This window comes from Melospiza georgiana, chromosome 5, assembly GCF_028018845.1.
Source record: "Melospiza georgiana isolate bMelGeo1 chromosome 5, bMelGeo1.pri, whole genome shotgun sequence".
Taxonomy (NCBI): domain Eukaryota; kingdom Metazoa; phylum Chordata; class Aves; order Passeriformes; family Passerellidae; genus Melospiza; species Melospiza georgiana.
The window spans coordinates 49,288,679-49,313,461 of NC_080434.1; the positions used below are offsets into that span (position 1 = coordinate 49,288,679).

Here is a 24,783-nt window from a genome sequence, read left to right on the forward strand (position 1 = left end):
GGCAGGTGAAAGTAGTTCATGGTCTTTTGCCTGCATGCACTAATTACATATAGCAGTTCATAATTTTCTAAGCTTCCCAAACTGTTTTCTTTACTATGAGAAGTTCTGTATTTTTTAGTGAAGGTGATTTTATTGCTGGGGAAATCCTGTGGAGTTATTTAATGTGAGGATAAAAGCACACAAAACTATATTTCCCTTTTTTTTTTTTTTTTTCTTAAGAAACCACCTGCAATTGCTGTTCGACCTGGATCAACACTAATTCCAATGAATAGCATTAATCATCTCCCTGAACGTGATGATGATTATGGATATGAGTGCCTAGAAGGAAAAGACTGTGCCAGTTTCTTCTGTTGTTTTGAAGACTGCCGCACAGGATCTTGGCGAGAAGGAAGAATACACATCCGGATAGCAAAAATTGACTCCTATTCTCGAATCTTCTTTCCAACTGCCTTTGCATTGTTCAACCTTGTTTACTGGATTGGATATCTTTATCTGTAAATTTCAGAGGTTTGACAAACTCAGAAAAAAAATATTAATTGAATAGTCATTAATACTTTTAACTGAGCAAAGGTTAGAGCTGGTCCAAAATGACTCAAATTGTTTGTATGCTTTAAAAATTTGAAACAATGAAAGGAAATATGATGATGTAGTCTCCCTCTTGTGATCAACTCTAGAACTGATACTGCTATTTTGAAGAGAACATTTTGAAATAAATATCCCTAAGTTTTCTCTTTCCTTAACACACATGCATACATTTTTTTTTCCAGCTCTAAGAAAATGCAGAATCACAGGCTATGCTATTTAACTGAACCAACCTACATAAGCTCTCAGTTTTAATCCTAGATGACAATGCAGAAGGATTTTGTAGCATTTCTTACACCTTTGCAAATAAAGCCTTAATTAAATGGGATTAGTTACTCTCATCCATTTCATCCATAAGGTGATGATTTTGTTAATCCCTGATTTTAAAAAGTTGAAATGTAACATTTCTCTTTTCAATCAGCCATTTTTTCTCTCCAGTATGTTAAAAAGTGTGATTAGATGATAATTAATCAATTCAGATTTATACAGAATGCAGATATAAGATCAGCAAGGAATGGATTTATCAAAACACCCAAGGATAATTCTGAGCTTGTCTTATCCTGACCATGGATAGAGACTTTTGGCTTTCAACCTTAGATTACATTTATATCTGTAATCCATTTCCTGTTACTTCATTGTCTTGAGTTCCCCAAAGTTGTCCAAGAGGTCTATAATTTTCAGAAATTCTTATCCAGCTGCCATTCCCTGCTCATTTCATGGAAAGCAGACTGGTGTTGGCCCAGATTCTGGCCATTAAGCATAATGATCTTCACATACTCAGTGTTGGAGAAAAAGTCATAACTCTACAATTGGAAGAATTTGTATCAGCAGAATTTGGAAGTGCTGTAGCCATTGTACTCAAAGTCACTGTGTTAAATCCCCAGTTCTAAGAGTGCAGTGTGTGATCTGGTCCCCTTTGCACTCAGTGTGGTTTTGTAGATCTGGTTTGTTACTGCACATGCTGCTCACTGAGCCAAAGCCAAGTGGTATGAATGTATTGAATGTGTGGAGTGGGTTGCTGGGTAATCACCTTCGTGATATTTGTTAGTTTCTAATGGAAAAGATGTGTTATGGAGGGAGGGGTGGGGGTTAAAATAATCCTTATTCATTGCTGAACCTTCTCCAAGATGGGATAGATCCCCCCAAAATCATAGGACCAGCTTCCCATCCTTTCCATGGTAGAGCTTTGGTAGAAATCCTTCAGTAGTAGTCATTCTGGACTGACCTCTTGGTATTGACTATTGCTGCCTGGCAGCATTTGGTATCCAATTTCTATTTCTAAAACCATTGTCTTCATTATAGAAAAGTGTAGTATTTCCTCCTTTCTTAAAGACAAATTGGTCTCAAGTGAGTTTGCAAAAATCGCTGTAAAATTAAGATATGCATTAAGTAAAAGTCAGCATTACACAGAAGACCTTACAGATCTTTAAAGAGGATTAATGGGATTAGTATTTGGCTGTAGGTAAGGATGTTAAGTGCTAAAGATAAAGACATGATTAGTAGCTAAGAATAGAAAATGTTCCATTAAGGGGTCCCCCTCTTCCCCCCAATATTTCTGTTGAATATGCTCCCTCCTCTGTATTTCTCAGAAGGGATTACTGTATTTATAGTCTAATTGGTACCAGGCATAGTAAGATATGATAAACAATACACTTTTCAGAGGAAATGTTATTCCAGTGTTCAACCCCAAAGTTTAATAGAGAGTGCGAGATTATGTGCAGTTGTTGTGGAAGGAGGTGTGACAAAAGATCCAGCTTTAATGAAAACTTTATTCCAGTATTTAGCTGATGAAATGTAGGAGTGGTTGAGAGAATCTGAAAGCCCTGATGATGAGGTTGGCTGGCATTATTTGTGGTATGACATTTCTGAGTACCGGCTCTCCTGACTGTTGGACTGAGTGTAGAAGTGCGGCATCATTAATGGCACTGATCTGCTCTAATTTATTGAGCAGGTTTTTTTAGAGTCTAATTTTCATTAAATGTTCAGTCCAAAAGAAACATGTCAGTTTTTATTCCATAATGTAGGTTGATGCTTTTTGACAGCATGCTGAACACTTTCCTCTGTAGGAGGGATGAAGGTGGCTTCAGCAGTATGTTGGATGTGTGCTTGAAAAGCAGTCAGCTTGCTGTACAACGCAAGGCCCAGATTTAGTGAGTTCCTGAGGTTCATTAATTCACCTTTAAACTAAGGAAACTTAAAAGAACTTGGCACTTCACTAGAGGAAATACAAATTTCACAGCCTGCTCTCCTCTGGCTCATCTAGTTAGCTTTTTCTATTCATGTGGTTGTCAGTTGCCAATCAGCCTCCAGTGACTGAATTGGAGAACTGAAAACATTCAGAATTGGCAAGGGATGCATAAGAAGTCTTTCATCTCTAATTTCTATGGAACAATGTAGTGGAGTATTAAACCTATTGAGTGTTATGGCTGTTTGGCTTATGGCTACACTTGCTTCTGTCTGTTGACAAACTATTCTGTGTACTTCATTTGTTTCTGATGAAATAATTTTAGTTTCTCATAGTACTGTGAGTGCAAATAGGAATGAGAATGCAGTGAACTGTTACATGGCATGTAATAAATGTGTTATTTTAGTCCTATGCATTTCTTTCTAATCTGCATGTAAGCACTTGATTCCAAGAAACCTTAAGTGATACTTTAAAAAAATAGCAAGAAACAGACAGTATAATTAATTGGAGTTAGGTGCTGCAATCATTTTTCAAACTTACCTGGATAAAAAATTTGTTTACTCTTAGCTGGGATCATATTTTTTGGGAGTCATATTATTCTGACCATTACTGCATAAGCACACACTTAAACATATTCCTAATTAGTACTGTTATTAGACCAGAATTCAGAAAAGGGAGTTCTTATGTACTGTCATAAAGAGTGATGCTATCACGAATTGATGCCGTTAACACATGCTTAATTTGCACTAATTTCAATAATGAGTGTTCAGTAGCTCAAATAATTGAACATTAAGGATGTGAACCAGAGCCTTTTCAGTAGGAGATTTTCTCATTGAAAAAGAGGGACATAAGAGGAGAATTTGCTGTAAAGGCAGAGGGGGGAAAAAGTCTGGGAAAACTGTTTTATACTGCACCTATCTTTGGCATATCCTGAAATGTATTTCTCAAAAAAGAGACTTTTCCTTGATATTTCTGTATTAGTGTTTACCAGTTTTCTGTTTTAGTGGTGAGTACAGTTCAGTGTGTTATTTTTTAGTAAGGTTCTGTCTATGATTGTAGCTCACTGAACTTCAGTGCATGTCTTCTGTGTCTGAATAAATCTGTTTTATGTAGTGGCAGTGCAACCAAAGCATGAACTCTGGGTAACGTATTTTGTATTCACACGTTGATGTGCTTCAAAGACTTTAACCTTATCCAGTTTTCTGGCATTCAGAGATATAGGATTGTGTTAGACTTTGAAGGAGAGTCACCTCCAACAGTATTTTTAAAACTTTCTGTTCTTTATTTGGTATGGTAGTAAAACATTTGTTTAAAATTGGTATATGAATTGTGCTTTGTAATTTGTGAACACCTTACAATCAAAAGAGAACAGGAGGAGTCTGGATTTAAATATCTATCTGCCTAAAGGAAGATATGTTTCATTTAATTGTATCAGTCATAATTTCTGTCTGCTGTTTCCAAATAGCTGAGAACTAGTGCAAATACATTTTTCTGTTACTATAATTATTTTGGAAAAATTCATTGTAGTTTCTCTCAGTTATAACTTAAATATGATCTTTCATGTTTATGAAATAATTCGATATTTTTAGTCATTATAATAGATACAGAAGATAGAAACTAATATACAATTCCACAGCTGAAAAATCCAAAGCCAGGAATCAGAATTACTGTGCTTCTCTTCCTAAAAAAGCTCAGTGGATGTCCACATGCCTCATGAATGCACTGGAGGGGGAGGCTGACTCACAGGGAGTGGTAGAATAGTCTCCAGACTGTAGAAAAGACTTTTGCATTGGTTCATGCCATGAATTTGCTACAAAAGTGGTTCAAATGAAGGAAAGGAATGGATCTGTCCTCCTTTTTTCATTGATCTCTTATTTCTGCCTCATTTCAGTCACCAACAGCAGTTCAAATGCTCTGTTTGCTGCCAGATGAAACAAAATCAGAAAAATTGTCTTTATTTTACTCTTAGTTGGTTAATATTTCACACAGATGGGTGGGATCATCTGACTGAACACACAAGATTATGACCAAGTTTTTCTCCAAGACAGGTGGTGGGAGTTTGCAGCTGGAGGCTGAAGGATGGCTTGTTGTGATGGGCATTTTTCATTCAGTTGCGAATCTGCACTGAAAACTGGTGGGAGGAGAGGAAACAATGATATGAGGGAAAGATTGATGGTGGCAGTAATCCCAGAATCAAGTTACATGGATCTGAGTGACTTATATTTAGTTCATAGGTTTCTCACTGGTATTCGTGATAATTCCCTTGATTTCTCTGCATCATAATGAAATATTTCTAATGTTTTAAATAAAAAGGAAAATACTGTGTATTTCCTATGCATTAACTACTGACTGAACAGGCAATAGAAAATTATCTTAAGTTAACATTCTGGTGAAATATTGAACAGAAAACAGAGATCAGGTTAAATGAGAAAAAACTTTTTTAATTCTCCATTTATCATTGGAGATAAAACCATGTTTAAAATTACTGAGCATTAATTAATGCAGTAGGCACTGGGAAGGGCCTAGTACCCAGTCTAAACTGCTGCTAGTCCCCTCAAGGGCTAAAACATTTGGGAATAGAAACCTGACTCAGACTGTGCTCAGTTATCATCCCCTATTTCCATCAGGAAGTGAGAAAGATGAATTGTGATTATGCCAGACATGAACTAGGATGGCTGGGGTGCTCCAGGGAGGTTGGTTTCTGGTTAAAAGGAAGGGTCATTTCTGCCTCAGACTGTAATTTGAAACATTCTTCCCTCAGAAGATGCATCTGTGCTGTGACATCCATGATGATGGAAAAGCATCCCTGCATTTAATGTTTATCTTTGCACAAGAGCAGTTTCACTGAATTGACTGTCCTGCTGTGAGGCACTGAGATATTCCCTGTGTGCTATAGAAGAGTTTTGGTGGCACTCCTGGGCAAAATGTTTAAATCTTGTCATGGCGATCAGTCACAGTTGTCTTTTGGATGTTATGATGCCTGTGAAAAGGCAGTAAATGAACTTTTGATTTTACTTACTAGTAGAACTCACTGAAAAAGCCAGAGGGGTAATGAAGGCTTTAGCAGGAATCTCAGATGGCCCTTGGAGAGAGGAGATTGGCTAAAACTGAAGCAGACCAAATGATATAGCCCTTTTTACCATTGATGGGTCCAGTTCACTAGTAATGTGTTGATTCTGAAAAAACTGTGAAAGCTTCATGGTATTTTAAGGGGTAAAAAAAAATCTGTAAAATTCTTATTCCCCTTCTCAGTGAGTAATCTTGCTCTGCCTGCAGATTGTGCTTATAGGACATCAACCTCACTTAGGCTGTGCGAGGAGAGCCATGGGGGATGTAAGACAGAAGACCTGTAAACTGTTCTACCTTTCTCAGCTCCTTTTCTTAGTCAAGAAAAGAGGTTCAGAAGGGTAGGCGTATGGCATGTGCAAATGACAATTTTTCTACTGACAACAGGGCCTGGGTCCCACTGACAGGATCAAGAGGGATGAGACTGCTCACAGTAATAAGGCTTCTCTTTTGTAATTCTTTGTAGTAGCTGCTTTTCCATGCATCACTGCAGGCCTACCTGAGATTCAAAATATTGTTCAGGTTGGAAGTAATTCTTTTATGTATTTCTGGCTTCATACAATGTCTTTATCATCAGGGTTTGAGCATTGTTGAATTCAAAAGGAAAGATTTCCTTCTGAAGTTTCCTTGTCCCGGCATTGCAGATTGGAAATAGCTTCCTGCCAAACACTGGAAAAGTGATTTTCAGTTGATGCTGCTAAGGAGGCAGACTGGTTCTCAGGGGTGGCATTAGAATTCCTATGTCATTTAGACAGGAGAATGTTGAAGGCTGTTAAAAGCAATGACCAGTGCTGCCTCCACAGAGGATGTATTACTTTTGCCAATTTGATATTTAAAAACAAAATCTAAAACTGTTACCGTGGGTGGGAAATGAGGATGAGTCATCATTTTACTACAGATATCTATTCCCTTTGAAATGTTTTCTTCCTTAGGAAGATAGTTTATAGGAGTCCTTTGGCTTGTGAAATATTCAGAAAAAAGGTGATGGTCTCCTTAAAGTCATGTTAGTCCATCTGCCCAATGATGGCCTAAGAGCAGTGGAATTGAATAGTTCAGATTTTCCAAGAAGGATAAATATGGAAATTTGCATATTCGTAGGCTCAGTATTAATATATAATCTATGTTCACACTTCAGTCACTGAAAAAACTCTTAATGGTTTGTGCATATTCAGAGTATCTTTTGTATTTCCCACTGTTGGCCACTACAAACACTTGGACTCTTTGTCGGAACATGAAGAGTTGTGTTATGATATTTTTGATTACAGCTTAAATTGCTATAGAATATACTTAAAAATCTGGTAATGTCATAGTGATTCCTATATTTAAAAAATTGAATATTTTTACTTAATTTAATTAAGCATAATATTGCTATATTTTATATTTCCCTACATTAAAGTTTTATAAACAATTGCAATTTATGGTCTGAACACTAAAGTTACAGAAATATCTTTGAAAAATAACACTTGTTGATTTATGATTTGTCTCAGTATTTGTTATATTGAGGGCCCAGTATTCAAAAGCACCCTTAATCCAAATCTCTGTCTGACATCTATAGTTCAGATAATGTTTCAGTTACTCTGACTTTGCTTCTTACTAATACATCCCTGTTTTTAATTCAATGTTTAAAAAAATCCTAATATTTTTAACTACCTAGGGGAATATTTATACTATGCATTTAATTTGATAGAGTTTTGGCACCAATGGACAATGTTGCAATATTATGCATCAGTGTTCCTTTTAAAGTTATTTATTAATGCCCTTGTGGATAACTTAATATGGAATATAAGATAAATGTTGTAACTCTCTGTGCTGCTTCTAAGGTTTATATATAAAGTACATGATACTGAAGCAAATTTATTATTACATTTCAGTTTTCCTTCAAAAAACATCCTCAGTTGGGGTATTATTCTTCTTCTTCTTATTATTATTATTATCCTGATATTTACAGTTCTGCTTAGTTCTTTGGTACTTTTCTAATTGTCTTGAATGTATTCATCCATTATTAAATTCAATTACCTGGAAACATCAAGGTATGCTCACAGTCTTTCAATGTGATTAAGCCATGACTTCTTCAGCCTCTCTTAAAATGCCATAATTTTTTGTGTGTAATACCAAAACTAAAGCATTTTCAGGTATTAAATTGAGTTTTACTTGCTTCTCAGTTTTGAAAAAGTCTGTCTGCTGGGTTATAATGAAACACTGATAACATCATTTTTATATTTGACAACATTATTATATGATCATGGCTGAACCAGAAGACTTCAGAGTTGATAAAAAGATGATTCTCTTGGCTAAATCCCATTAACAGCTACAATGATGGGTGTTATAGAAATTATAATGGCAGTGGCAACAACATATATATATATATATATATATATATATATATATATATATATATATATATGTATAGACTGGAAATCAAGGTAGGAGAATTTATACATCAGTTTCTGACTGTTATTTTAACAAGATTCCTTCTGCCAATAAAATTTATATTCTAAATGTGACCAAAAAGGTCATTAAAAACCCACTTAAGATTACATTTTGAAAGTAGGAGTGGTTCAGAAGCTTAAAATAATTATAGGGTTTTGTGGATTAATTTTTACTTCTGTTTACTGAAGAAGAAAGAGAGTAGAGATAAGCAATGATATCACTGAAGGTTAATATGAAACTACCATCTATGTGAATAGTATATTTTCATACATATCTGTAGGTAGGAGCAAATGTCCTCATTCTCATCTGCATTTGCAGAGTAGATGGATTCTGCTCTCCATTTTCAGAACTCTGTGGTATCATGGTAAAAGATCAAGCCAGAGTTTTGCAATTTAGTTTACTCTTAATTTTTGGATGCGTTATTGTCTGATGTGCAGTTTAAGACACATGAAAAAAAAAAATCTGCTTTTCAGAAGTTTAGCCCTTTTTAAAAATTATCCCTTGAGCATTCAGTTTCAAGTACTTCAAAAAAAGTAACTAGGCATCACTGAGTGTTTTAAATAAATTAGATTGCTATAGAATAGTGCAGAAAGTTCAATTGTGGTTCAAGGCTAGAATTTTTTAGCCTTTGGGGGAATTTTCTTTTTTTTTTTTATTATTTTCTTGACATGTGGGGAGAGAGGAAAGCAAAGAGACAGATTTCATCCTATGGTTGCTTGCTTTTCGTTTGTTTTCAGCAGCGTAGCTCATGCAGGATGGTATATCAGCTGCTAAAAGCTGATGTTATAGAAGTGCAAATGAGACTTTGAGACTGGTAACAAGAACACAAGTAACAGGCTCAGAAAGGAGGTGCTTGTGGCCCTCATTATCAGAAGGAGCTTGGAGGCACAAGGCTTTGGAAACAGAAATTCGGAAGTAAGGTTATGAGAAAGAGTTGGATTATAAGGACCTCTAGAGAAAAAATCTCGGAAACCTTTTGCCAGAAGACTGACAATGGTTTGAAGGATAGGTTTTATAGTTCATAGCTCTCCTGTGAATGTTAACATCTATTGAATTTTCATATAAATGTTGCACTAGTCCTTGTGCATTGAAAGGAAATGTGTTTGCACCCTGGTGCATGGTTCATACAGGTGTTACTGCAATGTAATCTGTAATCTTCTAAATGTAAAACTCTGAAAGCCATAGTCTTAAAAAATAAATTTGTACCCCACCATTGAATAACATGTGTTCTGTGCAAAATGAATAAATTAGATGTTTGTGCTCTGATGTCTCTTAAATTGATAAGAATCAAGAAAGTTTCAACACTGAATTTTGTAAAGCAGTTGTAATGCATTGTTTATACTGTATCTGCTGTGAAGTTGATTAGTTACACTGTGAAAAAATAAATAGTGCCTGGCTACTTACTTTCTTATGCTATTTATCTTCTATATGCTGTACATTCTTTTCTCTTTAAGACAACGATGACTATGGTAATTCTGGTGAAAATAATTTTACACGCTGCTCTGATATACAGCAATCCTTTATTTGCTTTAAATTTTTCCCTTCTCCTCCCTCATTTCCTGTCCTCTTTCCTTCCTTTGATAATAATGTAGGAACAACAGCAGTCATGCCACAGAAATAAAGCTCTGGGACTAAAATTCCACTTTTATCAGTCGTTTTGTCTGGGACCAGTTTTATAGCTAATAAGTATATCCTGCTTGTAACTGCCAAGAAGAGTGGTCTTTCTTTCCCATTCAGCTCTTTCACTTTGGCCAGCACTGGTGCTTAGCTAATACTACTCTCTTTCCCATTCCAGAATCCCTTGTGGCCATGATAGGTGTCTCCCTCTTCCTTGTTCTTTCATTTTAGGAGAAGTTGTAATGCTCTGTTAGATGTGCTTCAGGTCAAGGAGCAGGGCTCATGCTGAAGCGAATATGCAGGGGAAAATCACTCCTCATTATTTTCCTCAAATACATTCTGTTCTCTGGCCTGACTGTCCCACCAGCCTGTGAGTGTCATCTTCCTCATGTATGCAGTCCCAGGAAATATTTTTAATGTATTCCTAACTGAAAGTGGAAAGGTGATCAAAGAGGGATTCACTCAACGTAAAAACCCTGGGAAATTAGTCAAAGATGTTTAAAGTCTCTGGTAGTTCTGGAAAATGCCACAGATATCTGCAGTCTCTTACATATCCTTTTCAGATTAAATTTAAGGATCCCTACATTTCCTTTAGCATTTAATGTTCTTTTTTCCCTGGTAACTACCTCCAGTATCATGTCATGACAGCTTATTTAAATTATTATCTTTTTCTTTAAGAGTGTTGATGTCCATTATACATGCAGTGGTATTTCATAACAACAAACCTTGGAGTTCAAAATGCTTTGAATGGACTTTTCAGGCCAAAAGAATCAAACCTCTGGCTGCCACAGTACTGTTGATGAATGAAGGAATTGGGCAAAGCCTTTATGTACAGACTTCAAATAAAAATCTGTCATCTGTATTTTTAAGGTAAACATTTTTCAGTATTATTCTCAGTGGGGTGGATTTCAGATATAAATGTCTGTAAGGAGCCAAAATTACTTCATTTCTCATGGAAAAGCCAAAGTTAATTATTTTCTACCAAACTGAGACTACTATGACTTGGGGTGACACAAGCCTTGCTGACTGAAATTACTAAATGTCAGAGGAGAGCCAGAACAAGAAAGTTAATTTTAAGAGTTCCCAACTACTTCATCCTAGTCATATCTAAAATAACCTTTTAGTTTGTAAGAATTAGTAAACAAATGTCATAATAAATAAATATTTCTTAGTAATACCCAATTTTATTATTTGCTAATAGTATCTGCAATTGAAATGAAAGAGTTCTTCTAAAGTGTATATTAGGAACTCAAAGTGTATAAATGAAACCTGTGGATATTAAAAAATTCTTGTTGAAAGAAATAACTGCTACTTTTCAAAGTGGTAGGTAAAGCTGTCTCTGCGTTCTCTCTCATGCCCTAAGGTCCTGCACAGTGGTTTTTCGTGAGGGAGTAACCTGATCCACAAGCCCTGAGACTGCCAACAGAGCTTTTCTTGGTAAGGGTGACGTCTGTGGTGCTCTCACTTGTCTTTTGCAAAGGGGCCTGTGAGCACAGAAGTCCTTCTGCACAGGCCAGTGAGCAGGCAGCACACGGTATCAGTTTTCAGACCCTACTAGCTGGCAACTGAATGTTTTCATGTCTTCACTGCCAGTTCCTCATGGATTGTGTCAGGTCAGGAGCTGCTCTTCTGTTTTCTCATGTGTTCCATCCCACCAGAAACACTTCAGGTTTCTTCATCCTTTCTCCTTGTTTCAAGCTTTGGCTACCATCTTCTCATAACTTTCCTCAGCAAATCTGGTTCTCAGTTCTTTTCCTTACATTATAAATCACTGGTGTTTCCTAAACTTCCACTGTACTGTCCATACTTTTCTGATTTTCTGCACCTTTATTTTCTCATTTTCTGTTATTGCTGGGTTAATTCACACTTTCACAGTGAGAATTGCAGAGGGCGAGAGATGATCACTGTGGAAGTAATGCTGGCATAAGAAATGAGAAATTTCCTCACACACCACCAGCATCAGGCAATGCAGTATATCAGCATCCTGCTGAGTGAAGAACACCTCGGAGATTTTTCTCTGGCCTAAGTCAACAGATAAGAAATAGAAAATAAGCAGTAGATCTTTCTTAACACTCTCCTAAGGATGGCATAAGACAAAAAGAACTAAAAATCCTTAAGAATGATTTTTGTTTATGTTTTTGATTACATGGTCCTGCTGTTGAGGTCAGTGGGCTCTGAGCAGCAGAGCCTCCAAAGGTGCTTGGGAACCTGAATGCTGGGGATTCCTTAAGTTATATTTGGAGGGATAACCTGGCAGAAGTTCAGATACTTTTGTAAGCTTCCTGCCAGCAGCACCTAAAGAAAAGGGGGCACCAACACCTCAGCAGTGACCTTATTTCCCTTCTCCTAATTGTTATTTTTCATAGACACCCCTACTAGAAGATCTGGGGGTTCAGAGTATGAATCAATGTTTAGATATGAGCCTTAAGACTTGGAATTCAAAGTTGTCCTTTTCCTGTACTGACACTGAATCTGCAAGACTCAAATATTTCCTCTTTTATTTGAGAGAAATAATTTTGTATGTCTCAGGTTATATCTATAGGATGTCAATAATGCTACTCATAAAGCTGTTAAAAGTAACATTGACTAAATGAATGCAAAGCACTCTTTTTTTGTAAAGAACTTGTCAGAAAACTAGAACAAATTATGTTTGTGAACTTAAATTCTGAGAAAGAAACATATGCGTCCCCTTAGTCAGAAGTATACTGATTAAGCAGATGGGTGATATTTCTGTGCCTGGAACTTTCCTAAGGTAAATAAATCAGTAATTAATGAAGAAAAATTCTGAGAATTTAGCAATCAGGGTTCCCCTCAGGAAGTAATAAGGAGCAGAGCTATCTGTCTAGTAAATTCTGAATCTGAAAACTCCTTGGAAAGAGGTGTGAAACTAAGAACTCTGATATCTTTCTGTTATTAGTGATAATACACAGGAGCATTTTTATCCTGCTTATCTGTTTCCTGTTTTGGGTCTGTTGCTGATAACAAAGCATGCTATCTTAATAATGGGCTTATTTGTGGTTTGTCCTATAGGCAGTATTGGAAGACTCTAAGACCTTCATAGTTGCAGTAAATTAAGCAAGTACATCTAGGTTTGAATGAGTGGGGAAAAAAAAAATCTGTCAGCCAATAAATAAAGTTAATAGCAAAGTTTAGTTGCTCTAGTGAGATTGCTGATCTGATTTTATTGAAAAGTTGACAGGATCAGAGTCTCAGTGTAAGGCAGCATTGCTCCTCTGCAATCAATAGAACTGATTTGCAGCTGCAGCTGCAGGACCAAAATTATTTTATAACTAAGAGCTGTATGTTCTGATGTGACTGAGAAGTATAACCAGTGTTTTGCACCAAAGTATTTGGTCTGGAATTGCAGCCTTCTCAGCACATAGGTCACAGTGAGATCACATGGTCATCATTCAGACTGTCAATGAGCATCCAGCACTGTTCCCATCAGAAGCTGCTACTTATTCCATGCAGTCAGTTGCACTGAGTACATAGATTTGTGGTCTAACAACAGAGTCATCTCTGCTGAGAAATGAGTTTGATTCCCTATATTTGGAATTTCTACAGCAACATGCAAAAGGGCTTTGAAATATAATTTACTAAAATATTTTCACCATGTAGCATTTGTTGGGCTAGAGATTTTTCGCTGCCTTCTGATAACACAGAGTGCTTTAAAATTCTAACATAATTATCTAACTAAATGGGAAAATACTGTTAGAGACAACCTTCACATTTCCCAGCAGCAACAATGAAGATAAATGTGAGTGTGTTATCACCACAGCATTCCAAAAAACACATTAAGGGAAGTGATACATCAAAGCTGACGTGTCCTACAGACTGCCAGGGATTAGTGGTCAATAACTGGGCAGCAGGGCCAGAAGAGTGCAGGCAGCCATGGCTGGTGCCCTTGCTGTCAGAAGCAGTGCCCTGTAACAAAGGCAGCAGTTAGAAACTTGCAAAAACTTGGAAGTTGTGCAGATGTTAAAAGTTGTGTTTCTGGACCGTTGCCATGTATGGCTATGGGTCCCACCTCAAGCCACGTGCTGTCATGTCCCTGAGAGGAGGAGCCCTGTGGGGGGAAGGTGACCCTGGGCACCCACAGAGGCTTCCCCTCTCAACTCTCCTGGGAAAAATCACTGTTCTCTACTGCCTATACCTGGGTGATCCTTCAGCCCTTTGGGTGAAGCAATCAGATCTTGGAGCCCTGTGCATGTATGTGTGTGTGTGTATATGTTTTCTTGTCCATGTGGTAACAATATTCCGGATGGGTACACCCAACTTCTGACCTGTTAAATTACATTGCAGTGTCTCTGTTGGTGACACCCTCTGTGTTTGTTAGTTTTGGGAGCTGGCTTTAACTGCACACTTGACTTTTTCTCTCTGTGAGGTTGTTTTTATGTGCTTTAGTGACAACTCTGTGGCCTTTATGTCCTAAAGCATTTCAGATTGCTCCTCTCCAGGAGAAAACCTCTTACTATCTTTGTTTAACACAAAGCCAGTACCGTGCTTCAGAAACAAAGTAGGAACCACTTTATGATAAAGATCATTGGTGTAATTTCCACTTTTTGCAACATCCCAGTGCTTAAAATGGGCTTAATAAAAAGAGGAGCAGTTTCTTGTGTGGACAGGATAAGGGGCAATAGTTTTTAACTGGAAGAGAGCAGATTTATATTGGATGTTAGGATGAAATTCTTTACTCAGAGGATGGTGAGGTATTGCATTATTGCTCCAGTCTCATTTCTCCTGTGAGAAAGGCAGTGGTGCTGTCTACTTAGAGACTAATGGCTCACTGTCAGGAAGAAGAGTATTATCTTTCTTCCCCCACGCCAACCACACAATCCATATCACCTTTTCTTCAGTGCTAGTTGCTGCAGTACTTCAGAATGAAACTAGAAATGAGTATCTGAGAGAATACCTATATTCTTCTTTCTTGGTGAAAAATTTGTACAGGTAATTTGGCAGAATACTTCTGGCCAGTGCTATCAGAGAACACAAAATCATGTATTTTACCTTTCTCCAGGGCAAGTTGGGTTTTTACTTAGGAGTTTTCCTCCGTTTTACCAGCAGTGCTGTTTCTTCTCTTAGTGTTTTATCTTGCTTGTCACCATTTCACTTTCAGACTGCTACTCTTGAAATACCAATCAGACAGGTTCACAACTGCACATCTTAAATGGATTACAGCAGAAGAGTAAATGAAAATTTCTGTATTCAAGGCCTTTCCCACCCTTAGAGCCTCTGGACCTCACAGAGGAAGCAGAAATCTTACACCAAGCAGAGATTAACCTTTATTTGCTTTGTATTTCTAAACTGTTTTGTGTTCTCAATTAAAAATATTCCCTTTGAAGGCTTTCCCTTGTGAAACGGATTATTGCTTGCCTGAGAAATAATAATTGGCTGATAATTTAGCCTGAAAATAAAAAAAGCACTAGTTCATAATTCATAATACAGCGAGGAAATTATAGTTGTCTGTGAGGTAATCCAAAACTGCTTTCTAATAGCCATTATTCCCTCTGGAAAAAGCTGTACAAAGGCCAGGTTTTACCTGGAGACACCTTCATTGGGAGATGGAAGGTGAGGGCTCCTCCTTGCTCCTTTTTCTACCCAGACAAAGCCTTCCAAGAATAGTCTCTTCACAGTTTCCTTCTACAGTGTAATTTCCTAGAAAGAGGAAGCAACAGAAGGCAGGAAGATTGAGATCCAAGCACTGAAGGAGGTAAACAAAACTTTAAATGTCAGAGGAAGACACTATACCTTTCAGTGAACCCTCAGATGACGTATCACCCAGAGTGATGGTGAATAAAGTTAAATCCAGTTGGCAGTGGGTCACTCGTGCTGTTCCCCAAGGCTGTACAGAGGGGTCTGGACAGGCTGGATTGGTGGGCCAAAGCCAATGGCATGAGGTTGAAGAAGGCCAAGTGCCAGGTCCTGCGCTTGGTTTACAACCCCGTGCAGTGCTACAGGCTGGGGGAAGAGTGTCAGGAAAGCTGCCCAGCAGAAAAGGACCTGGGGGTGCTGGTGAGAGGGGCTGAACTTGAGCCAGATGTGCCCAGGTGGCCGAGCAAACCAATGGCACCCTGGCCTGTGTCAGCAACAGTGTGGCCAGCAGGAGCAGGGCAGGCATTCTGTACTCAGCACTGGTGAAGCCACACCTCAAATCCTGTGTCCAGTTCTGGGCCTGTCAGTACAAAAAACACATTGTGGTGCTGGATCATGTCCAGAGAAGGGCAACAAGGGTGGTGAAGGGGTTGGAGCACAAGTCTTTTGAGGAAGCCTGAGAGAACCAGGGGTATTTAGCCTGGAGAAGGGAGGATTGAGGGGAACCTTATCACTTTCTACAGCTCCCTGAAAGGAGATTGTAGCCAATCTGGAGGGCAGGCAGTTCTTCCACATATTAAGTAGGAGGACAGGGAGAAATTGTCCCAGGTTGCACCATGGGAGGTTCAGATTAGATATTAGGAAAAACTTCTTAATAGAGATGTTTGTCAAGCATTGGAGCAGTCTGCCCAGGGAAGAACTTGAGTCACCATTCCTGAAAGTATTTAAAAGATGTGTAGAAGCGACACTTGATGACATGGTTTAATGGTGAATGTAGTGGGTTGATCTTGGCTGGATGAAATGCCTTGTGCCTCTGTGGGGAACTAAGCTCACCCAAAATTAACAGGGCTTTTTTGAGCTGCACTTCTAGACACTGATTTAGCCTAAGCCTGGTGCAAGAACATCTGTAGAACTAATTAGAAAGAACAATCCATTCTGTATGACCTGAATTAAACTTTCAGCTGGGTTAAGTCTTGTTCCCTGTTGCTACAAAGTCTATGGCTTGAACAGAAGATAAGAAATAATGGAGTCAGGAGGAACTATTTTGGACATTATAGAGCTTACTTTGAACTTAAATTGAATTGCAGTCTCTTTGTAGGTGCTAGATGATTTTTTTAAATTCTGTGGTTCACAAACAGAATAATAGAAGTATGGAAATAGAAAATAATTATTAAGGAAAACTTCCTTTACAATTGAAACTATGCTGTTTGGATAATCTTGTGTACAGTCCTGCTGAAGATTACCAAGCTTGTTTACCTTGAGTCTTGGTCATATTATAGATTGTTTCAACCTTTGGAAGTGTAGAGAAGTTAATTAAACAGAAACCTGAAGGGAAAGAATCTCAACTGCTGTTGAGATTTATCTTTGGCAAGATAGTATATGAAATTCTATTGAAAATGCCTTTACAATTAAATTTTTAATTCCAACAGTAGATGATCTGTTTGTAGGTTACAGCTGCTTGGGACTGCCTCTACACAGTAGACAGGACAACTGAGTCATACTTTTACTGAAGTAGCCCCTGGCCTGCAAAAGATGTTTCTAAAGCAGAGTGCCATCCAGAGGGAATTTGGTATGCGTTCTAGCTTTTCTTTGGGCTGTGCTAGAATAACAATCTTGTTCTTTCTGAGGTAGATAGAAGAACGTGCTGTACATCTAGAAACAGGAACTTAAGAGAACTTCTACAATCTCATTATGAGGGTACTGGACTTTAGCAGTTTGTACCCATATTTCTCTTAGGAGTTTTTAATGAGACTGAAGCTGGAAACAAAAAAAACACATAAATTTAGGCCTTTAACATTGTGACATTTACACAAGTGAATCAAGCTGTGAGGATATAGTTTTGGAAAACAAAGGCTCTTGTCATTGCAGCATGGCCAGCCTTTGTTATTGATCTGCAGAACAGCCTTCCTGACATGCTATTTCTGTTACTTGTATAGTGGAAATTCTAGCAAGCCCCTTTGAAATGCCTTTGTTTTGTTGTGCTGAACTATCTGGTTATTCTTAGATGACAGGTAAAATGACCCCCTCTGTTTCCAGTGCTTCTGGAAAAAATGATTGTGTCTGTAGTGGGTTAGCTTTCGCCAGCAGCTAAATTTTCACCCAGCTGCTTTTCAGGCTGTGTTCCTCAGCTGCTGGAGGACAGAGAAAATAGGGACGAGAGGGGTGAGACTATTCCAGGGCCAAGATCCCTTGCCAGTTACCACCACAAACAAAACTAACTAGACCTGGGGAAAATTAACTTATCACAAATTTAAATAGATATCAAATTACTGATTTGGGTAGGAGGAAATGAAACAACAAACATTAAACTAATAATACCTGTCCTTCCTCCTTTTCCAGGCCACCCCCCACTCCATTTTTCCTCTGCTCTGGCTTTCTCTCTTCGAGGCCTGCAGTTTTTAACGAGTATCTTCTTCACCATGGAGCATCTTCTCCTTTTCTTCTGGTCTTGTTTCACTCCTATCTATGCTGCTCCTCTGCCCATGTGCTGTTTTCTGCCTTTTAAAAAATACGTTTTCACAGAAATGCCGCTGCCTTGTCTTGTGGGCTCAGCTCTGACCTGTGGAGGGTCTATTGAACTCTCTTCTCTTCCCAGTGGGCAATCTTTCACCAATTCCTAGACAGGCCTGAAAATTACTTTGAGAAGTAAACTTTGTGAAGGTATTTTGAAACATTTTATTTTGTATTGTGAAGCAGTCATGACTGTACTGAGAAGGACCCAAGGATAGCTGTAGAAACTGTACATTCCTCATCATGGGAGGTTAAAAATCAGCAATTTATTTTAATGAATGACAGTTACAGTCTGAAAGTATAGTTTTTAATCACAATACAGAATATTTTCACTGATTCTCAGTGATTTAAAGCATTTATTTAAATCAGTGATGAATTATAAACTCTGCAAGTATAACTCAGAGTTTAGAGGTAAATTCTGACAGTCAGTAAGCTGCAATCTTGTGGCCAATTTATAAAATCTTTTCATACTATTAGATAATTCTAAGTGTTTGAACAATGTTAAAAACACCCATTATCATATTAATAGTTGTTTTTAATGTTGTTCAGGCATTTGGAATCTACTGCTAGCAAAACTTTGCAATGAAGTCTGGTAACTAACTAAATTTTCCTTTGGCAAGAAGAATATAATCTATTCCACCTAAATAGTTTTTCAGACTACATTGTTTTGATTTTTCCCTGTAGATGCATGGTACTTATTCTGTTTTATCCAAGAATAACATCTTTCATGAGACTGAATATTTACTGTTTGAAGTTCTAGCCCCCTTGATAATATTTGCTAGTATTATTAAAACATAAATGCAAAATTGCTGCTGTTCAGAGTACACCAGCGGGGAAAGGCCAGACTGTTGATCAGCCTGATGCAGAGACATGCTGACAGCAGAATATTTATTTACCATTTCTAATTCTGAGTCTGCCCCAAAAAGTGTCATTTGTTTTTAGCAGTGATTCCAGCTGGCATTTGCATCGCATTGCATTATGTTATGGTCTGGAGAAATACTGAGCTTTGTAGGTACAGCACACAATTTAAAACAGCAGCTCCAAATGAAAGGCATGACTAAGAAAAGGCCCTTGAGGTTTAGCACAGCTGTTGGAGAAAAGATGAATGGAATTTTGTCTAGAAAGACTGGAAGACACCATTTCAGAAAGATAAGTGGTCTCATCAAGTCAACTAGAGCCCAGAGCTACTTTCTGAGGTGCTCAAGTTGATTAAATCTGCCTGAGAGTTTTTTACATGCATGCAAAATGGTTATTTCTTGAAATCCCTGCTAGTGCAATTATAAAAATGGTCTCAGATGAACGAGCACCATTTTTTTGTAGTTTGCTATTCCTTCTTTCAGCCATAAATCAGACCAAACCCCAAAATACTACCCACTGAACTCCCAGCTAACCTCTAACCAGACTTCCATATTCTGCTTTGCATTCGTCTCAACAATCCAGTAGCAGGTAAAAATTAAAAATTCTTTTTTCCTTCAATGCCTTGCTCCTTTATTTCTATGGAAGCTTGCCATCTTCCAGCTGGCCTTATACAGAGCAGACCTTGTTTTTATTCTTTGCCCCCATGTTTACCCTTGGGAAGTTATTTAAGAATCTCTAACAAGAGCTGTAGGAACCCCAAAGTAGTGGTGTGTGCCACATAATGTTACTCAATGGTAGAAATGTGCTTACAAATGTACTCAGAAATGTGTAAGTTTAGTGATTTTTGGTCGGAAAAAAAAAAATCCAACTCAGCTCAACGGACAAAAGTTTATATTCAGCAACAATTTAGGCATGGGCTAAATCTGCTGCTTCAGAGCTTTGTATTTAAGGTTATGTCAGATAAGCAAGAACTACACATACACATATTGAAACTCATGTGACAAACTGAGGAACATGGAATAGGCTTTCCACCTCCTGAGCATCTTCAGCTGATGACCCAGCTGCAGAGATGGGTGGGCTGAAGGCAGTGTGCTTTGCCTTTTTAGATACTACTGTCACCACCTCTGATCATCAGTAGTTCTTTGTCAACCTCGTTCTGAAGATGACCTGACCAAAATAAGTCAGAATAGTGTTTCTACAGCTGAACTTCACAGCAGAAGGTTTGAATGTGAAATAGAGGTTCCTTCCTCTCTAGTTTCTCCTTTTCCTTCCCCAGACACATTTTTTTTTTCTGTCTCCATCTCCATTTGCATTCTGCTGACTAGCAGACTGAGTTTGTTTAACAAAAATGCTTTTACTCTTCTGATTGGAAAGGTGGCAGAAAGAGCTGTCTTTCACTGGCACAAGTTTGCCAGTTCTTGGCAAGGCTTACAGGATCAGGGACCAGACACTACAAAGGATTAAAATTCCTAAAGCAGGATTCATGCAGGCATTTAGTGATGAAATCCAAAACTGTGACCTCAAATTGTATCTCCTTAATCTTGAAGCTGTCTGAAATCACTGACTTAATTTCTGTCAGTTCAAAATCTATTCTTAGACTGATGATATATGTGTGCAGCTCCACAAATTTTGTTCCCAGATACATTTTCAAAAAACATAATGTCAGAGGACCACAGTATTTCACACAGCAGAAAGGTACTTTTTCTGGTTTTCACCTCTGGTTCTCTATTGCTCTGACCTACATATGTAATGCCATCAGATAATACTGCCTAATTATATTTAGGAAAGGAGCATCAGGGGAGACTTGGTGATACTGGAGAGTCCTAAAACTATATTTCCATTTCAGGAGGTGTAATTTATGTTGATTTGAGAGTCCTAGAGATTAAAGGTAACAAGAATAGAGTAAGGACTCTAAAAAATAGTGATGAAAGTGTTCTCTTCAGCCATTTAAAGTGCTGTGGGCTAGGTCAGCATACTGGGCTTGAAACCTAGTCTGTTCTTAAGTGTTTTTACATTTCAGTTGTCTTTGCCACTCCTACAGTGCCCACAACTTGGCTGTGGACTTGGGACTGCAAAGCTTGTTTCAAAAGCTTGAAAGTTCTCTGCAATAACTTTAATTTTGGAATACAGTTACCTGAAATTTGTTGGCATGATGAAGCTCAGAGTCAGACTGTTGAGAAGAGAGTGTTTCTGGCTGATATAAAATGCAGCTGTATTTATCTCCCCTCAGCTGTGAATTCCCTTTGCCTATCACAAGTTTAGGAGGGCGAAACTACTCTCTGTCTCTGATTATGCAGAAACATCTTTGCTGCAACTGAGCTGCAAAGACCAATTGGTTCCACAGAGATTCATTTGTGTCTATGTAGCAGCATACAGATAAAGACAACTGATAGAAAAAAAGACAAGAGATGCTATTTAAATGAATATTTCTGTGTACTTGCTTATTCTCAACTATTAAAAATAATAATTAGAAGATTGTTACTGCTGGAATGACAATGGTATTGTAATATAATATTCCCAGTGATCTTACACCAGTACATTTCCTTTCACCTCAATTAGGTACCATGGAAAAACTGGAGAAGAAGAATGTTTAGCAATGTGATACAAGTCAAAAAATAATACATTCTCAGACATTGTTAGCTCAGACTAAAGCCTGACTAAAAAAGGAAAAACTGTATTTATTTGGAAAATGACAGTAGATAATAATGAATTCTCACTAAAGAAAAGACCGCAGTTAAAACTTGGACCTTGGTTTCAAATTTTCTGGCAAATTATTTTGAGCCAGTTCACAGCTAATTGTAAAGAAGAAAAACTTCTAAAACACCCTATTAATTAGAAAATTTGGAAAAGCAGGAAAAAAAACTTTTAAATCTTGTATTAAAGTTCAGATTAAAGGAAAATTATTATTGTGTGTTCTGGGGGGTGGGGGATTGTGTTTATTTTTGGTGGGCCTTGTTTTGTCTTGTTTTCTTTTTACTACCAATGTTTCCTGCAAAGAAACTCAAGCTTTATGGAAATTTTGTCATATGTGAAAGCATTTTTTCACCAATAGAATCAGTATTCCAGCCTTCTGGTAAAATGATCATGGCTTTGACCATTGATGGTGTTAAATTCAGTATAGAGTAAACATCATCTCTTCACTGAATCTGGTGATGGAGGACCAGACCGATCAAAACTGATTGGAGATTTGGCCAGCTGACTCCATCCTGTAGTGAATAATGGGATTTTTCATTGTTTCCTGTGACTATCAACACTTCTACTTCTAATGGTTTCATCAGATAAGTATGAAACTTTTACAGTTTATCTTGGAGTTCTTAGTGAGTACTCTTATATTGGTACCTATTTAGAACTTCTCCTCTGTAGTTTGTATATATGTGACAAAGTAACATGACATGTGAAGGAAAGAAAGAATAGGAAGTCCTGTAAAATTGTGTATGCTTCATTGGTGGCTGTAGAATAAAGATATAAAATAGTAAGAAGAATTTGTGACTTTTACTATCTACTATTTGGTATAAAAATGCATGTTCTAAATTTACTTTAAAACAGGAGCAGAGCCTTTCATTTTAGAAAGGCAAATATTTTGTCTGCAAAACAGACAAAAGTTCCTAAGTTTCTAAATTCAGCACCTTAATTTCTTTGCTCCATGACATTTGCAAAGAGCAAGTGGTAGACTTGTTAATAAGCTCTAATAATTTATTATGGTTGAAATTACTTTATTTAACACCTCAGCACTGAGAAATCTAGTAAAAGAAAGGAAAAAAACCTTTCAGTGCTGCTCAGAATGAGCAGAATTCATTTGGTATGTGGCAAGTATTATGCTATGGTACTTACACTTTGAAATTGAATCAGCTCTTATTCTCCTGCAGAATCTTACTTGAAATTCAGATGCTTGGAAAGATGGTCAGGAGAAACAGAGTAACACAGATTTGTGCCTGTCATTCTACACTTGTTCCAGAAGTAGTGGTTACTGGGCAGCTGAGTTAACAGTAGAATAAAACCACAGTTTTCAGAAAGAGTTCTGAGTAGGATGTCTTTAAAGCTCTAGTCACATTACTGAAAGAACAGTGAAACTGAAAGCTGTCCTTAGATGTTATTAACAGCATTTTTTAAACTAATTTTTAATCTTTGATGTCATTTCAGTTCACTATTGACCATGAACTTACTGATGCATTGTTTGAAGAAAGTTCTGTGTCTTGGGGAAGAGGGGTAGAAGGTGTATTGTTTAGGTTCTTTGTGAGAAGAGCAGTGGCCTGGTTCTGTACTCCCAGTGTGCAGCCACCCAGATGTGAAGTCAGTGTTGGTTTTCTTTGTTCCTTTTCAGAATTTATAGACTGCTATCAGTTGAGATGGGCAGATTGTGCATGCTGGGTGGCATATCTTATCCTGTATCACATGTAACTCCAGGCTCTAGGCTTGCTAGAAAAATGGCCTAGAGCATGTAAAAAGCCAACTCATGGATGAATGACAGCTGGCTAAAGCTGAACCCAGATGAGTTTAGATTTGTTTTGAATTTGTGCCCTAGTTTTGTTTTCTACTTGGATTCTTCATCAACACTAAGCTTTCCCCTGTAGATACTAGAGCAATGCTCAGTTCTTCTCATTCTTATGAGGAAAGCAATCCTCAGCTGTTTATACATGAACCTGCTGCTGGTTGCACTGCAACAATAAGCTGTGTCTGAAGTCCTGTGTGCTTTCAAAATTCTAGTGCAGAGCCCTGGAATGAATATTCTCAGAAACAAAAGACTTAGACTATTTTTCACAGTACTTCCTCTTTTTCGCATCTATTGAGAAAACATTTTCTCAGGCATAAAGGTCAGTATCAAATCTAGGCTGCTTACAGTGGAGGGAGTCTTCTCAGAGGAGATGGAATAGAAAGAAAATGTCTATAACTTTATGATGCCAACCGTCCTCTACTTTGCTTTGTCAGGTCCAGTTCATTAAAGCAATGTTTTCATTGTGATCTATGTGAGTCAACAAATCTTGGTACCAGTAAAACACAGTATTCATCTATTCCCCTCAGCAGTACTGCAATGCTTATTTATGACCAATCAGACTGCTCTGCAGAAGGTACATTCATGCCAATTACATGCTGCCCATTGCATGAAATGCCTAATTAAAGTTTCCTGTATTGATATCAGTCTGATGGAAGTCAGCTTGCTAGCAAACACTTAGTCAGAGGCAGGCTAAGACCTATGTAAGTACCAGGAGATGTCTGAAACATATTTTTCTCTGACACAGTTTGCATTAAGCCACTCTGTAAGCCACAAATCCAAAGAGAAAAGCATAATCTCTTGATATCTTGGGTTTTGTTGCTAGTTTTCCTAGGTTTCCTTGTAATTTAAGAATTTCATGTTTTGTTGTTAATATTTTGACTTGGCTGATAGAAAAACAATTGGCAATTTACATTCAGTTACATTATAATTATGATCAATATAAGCATAAACATGTTTGGTGTCATACCTATGAAAAAGACAGGAGTGACCCTGTGCAAGTGAAACTGACTCTCTGTTGCTGTGCACTCTAGAACTGGACAGCATTTTTGAAGGTGAGCTACTCCAGATACATATCATTAATGTGGCAATAGGTGAAACATTGAGAAATTTTAAAATTTTTCTGGATTTTATAAGGGATAAAGAGCTATTTTCTTTAAAGTTCTTATTCTTTTAGACTTAAATATTACACTTTTAAATGTAGCTTATATAGCTACAGATGTGGTTCGTCCTG

The 24,783-nt window shown here is 37.6% G+C and overlaps 1 protein-coding gene across 2 annotated transcripts in view; it reads left to right on the forward strand.

Annotated features, from left to right (window-relative positions):
- The window catches only part of GABRG1 (gamma-aminobutyric acid type A receptor subunit gamma1), a 57,443-nt gene extending 49,241 nt beyond the window's left edge, over positions 1 to 8,202 (forward strand). For both annotated transcript variants that reach the window (XM_058024294.1, XM_058024295.1), the window contains one exon: positions 220 to 8,202. In XM_058024294.1, the coding sequence (XP_057880277.1) occupies positions 220 to 498 (279 nt within the window). In that variant the 3' untranslated portion in view covers positions 499 to 8,202. The remainder of the gene's footprint in view (positions 1 to 219) is intronic.
- The last annotated feature ends 16,581 nt before the right edge of the window (positions 8,203 to 24,783 follow it).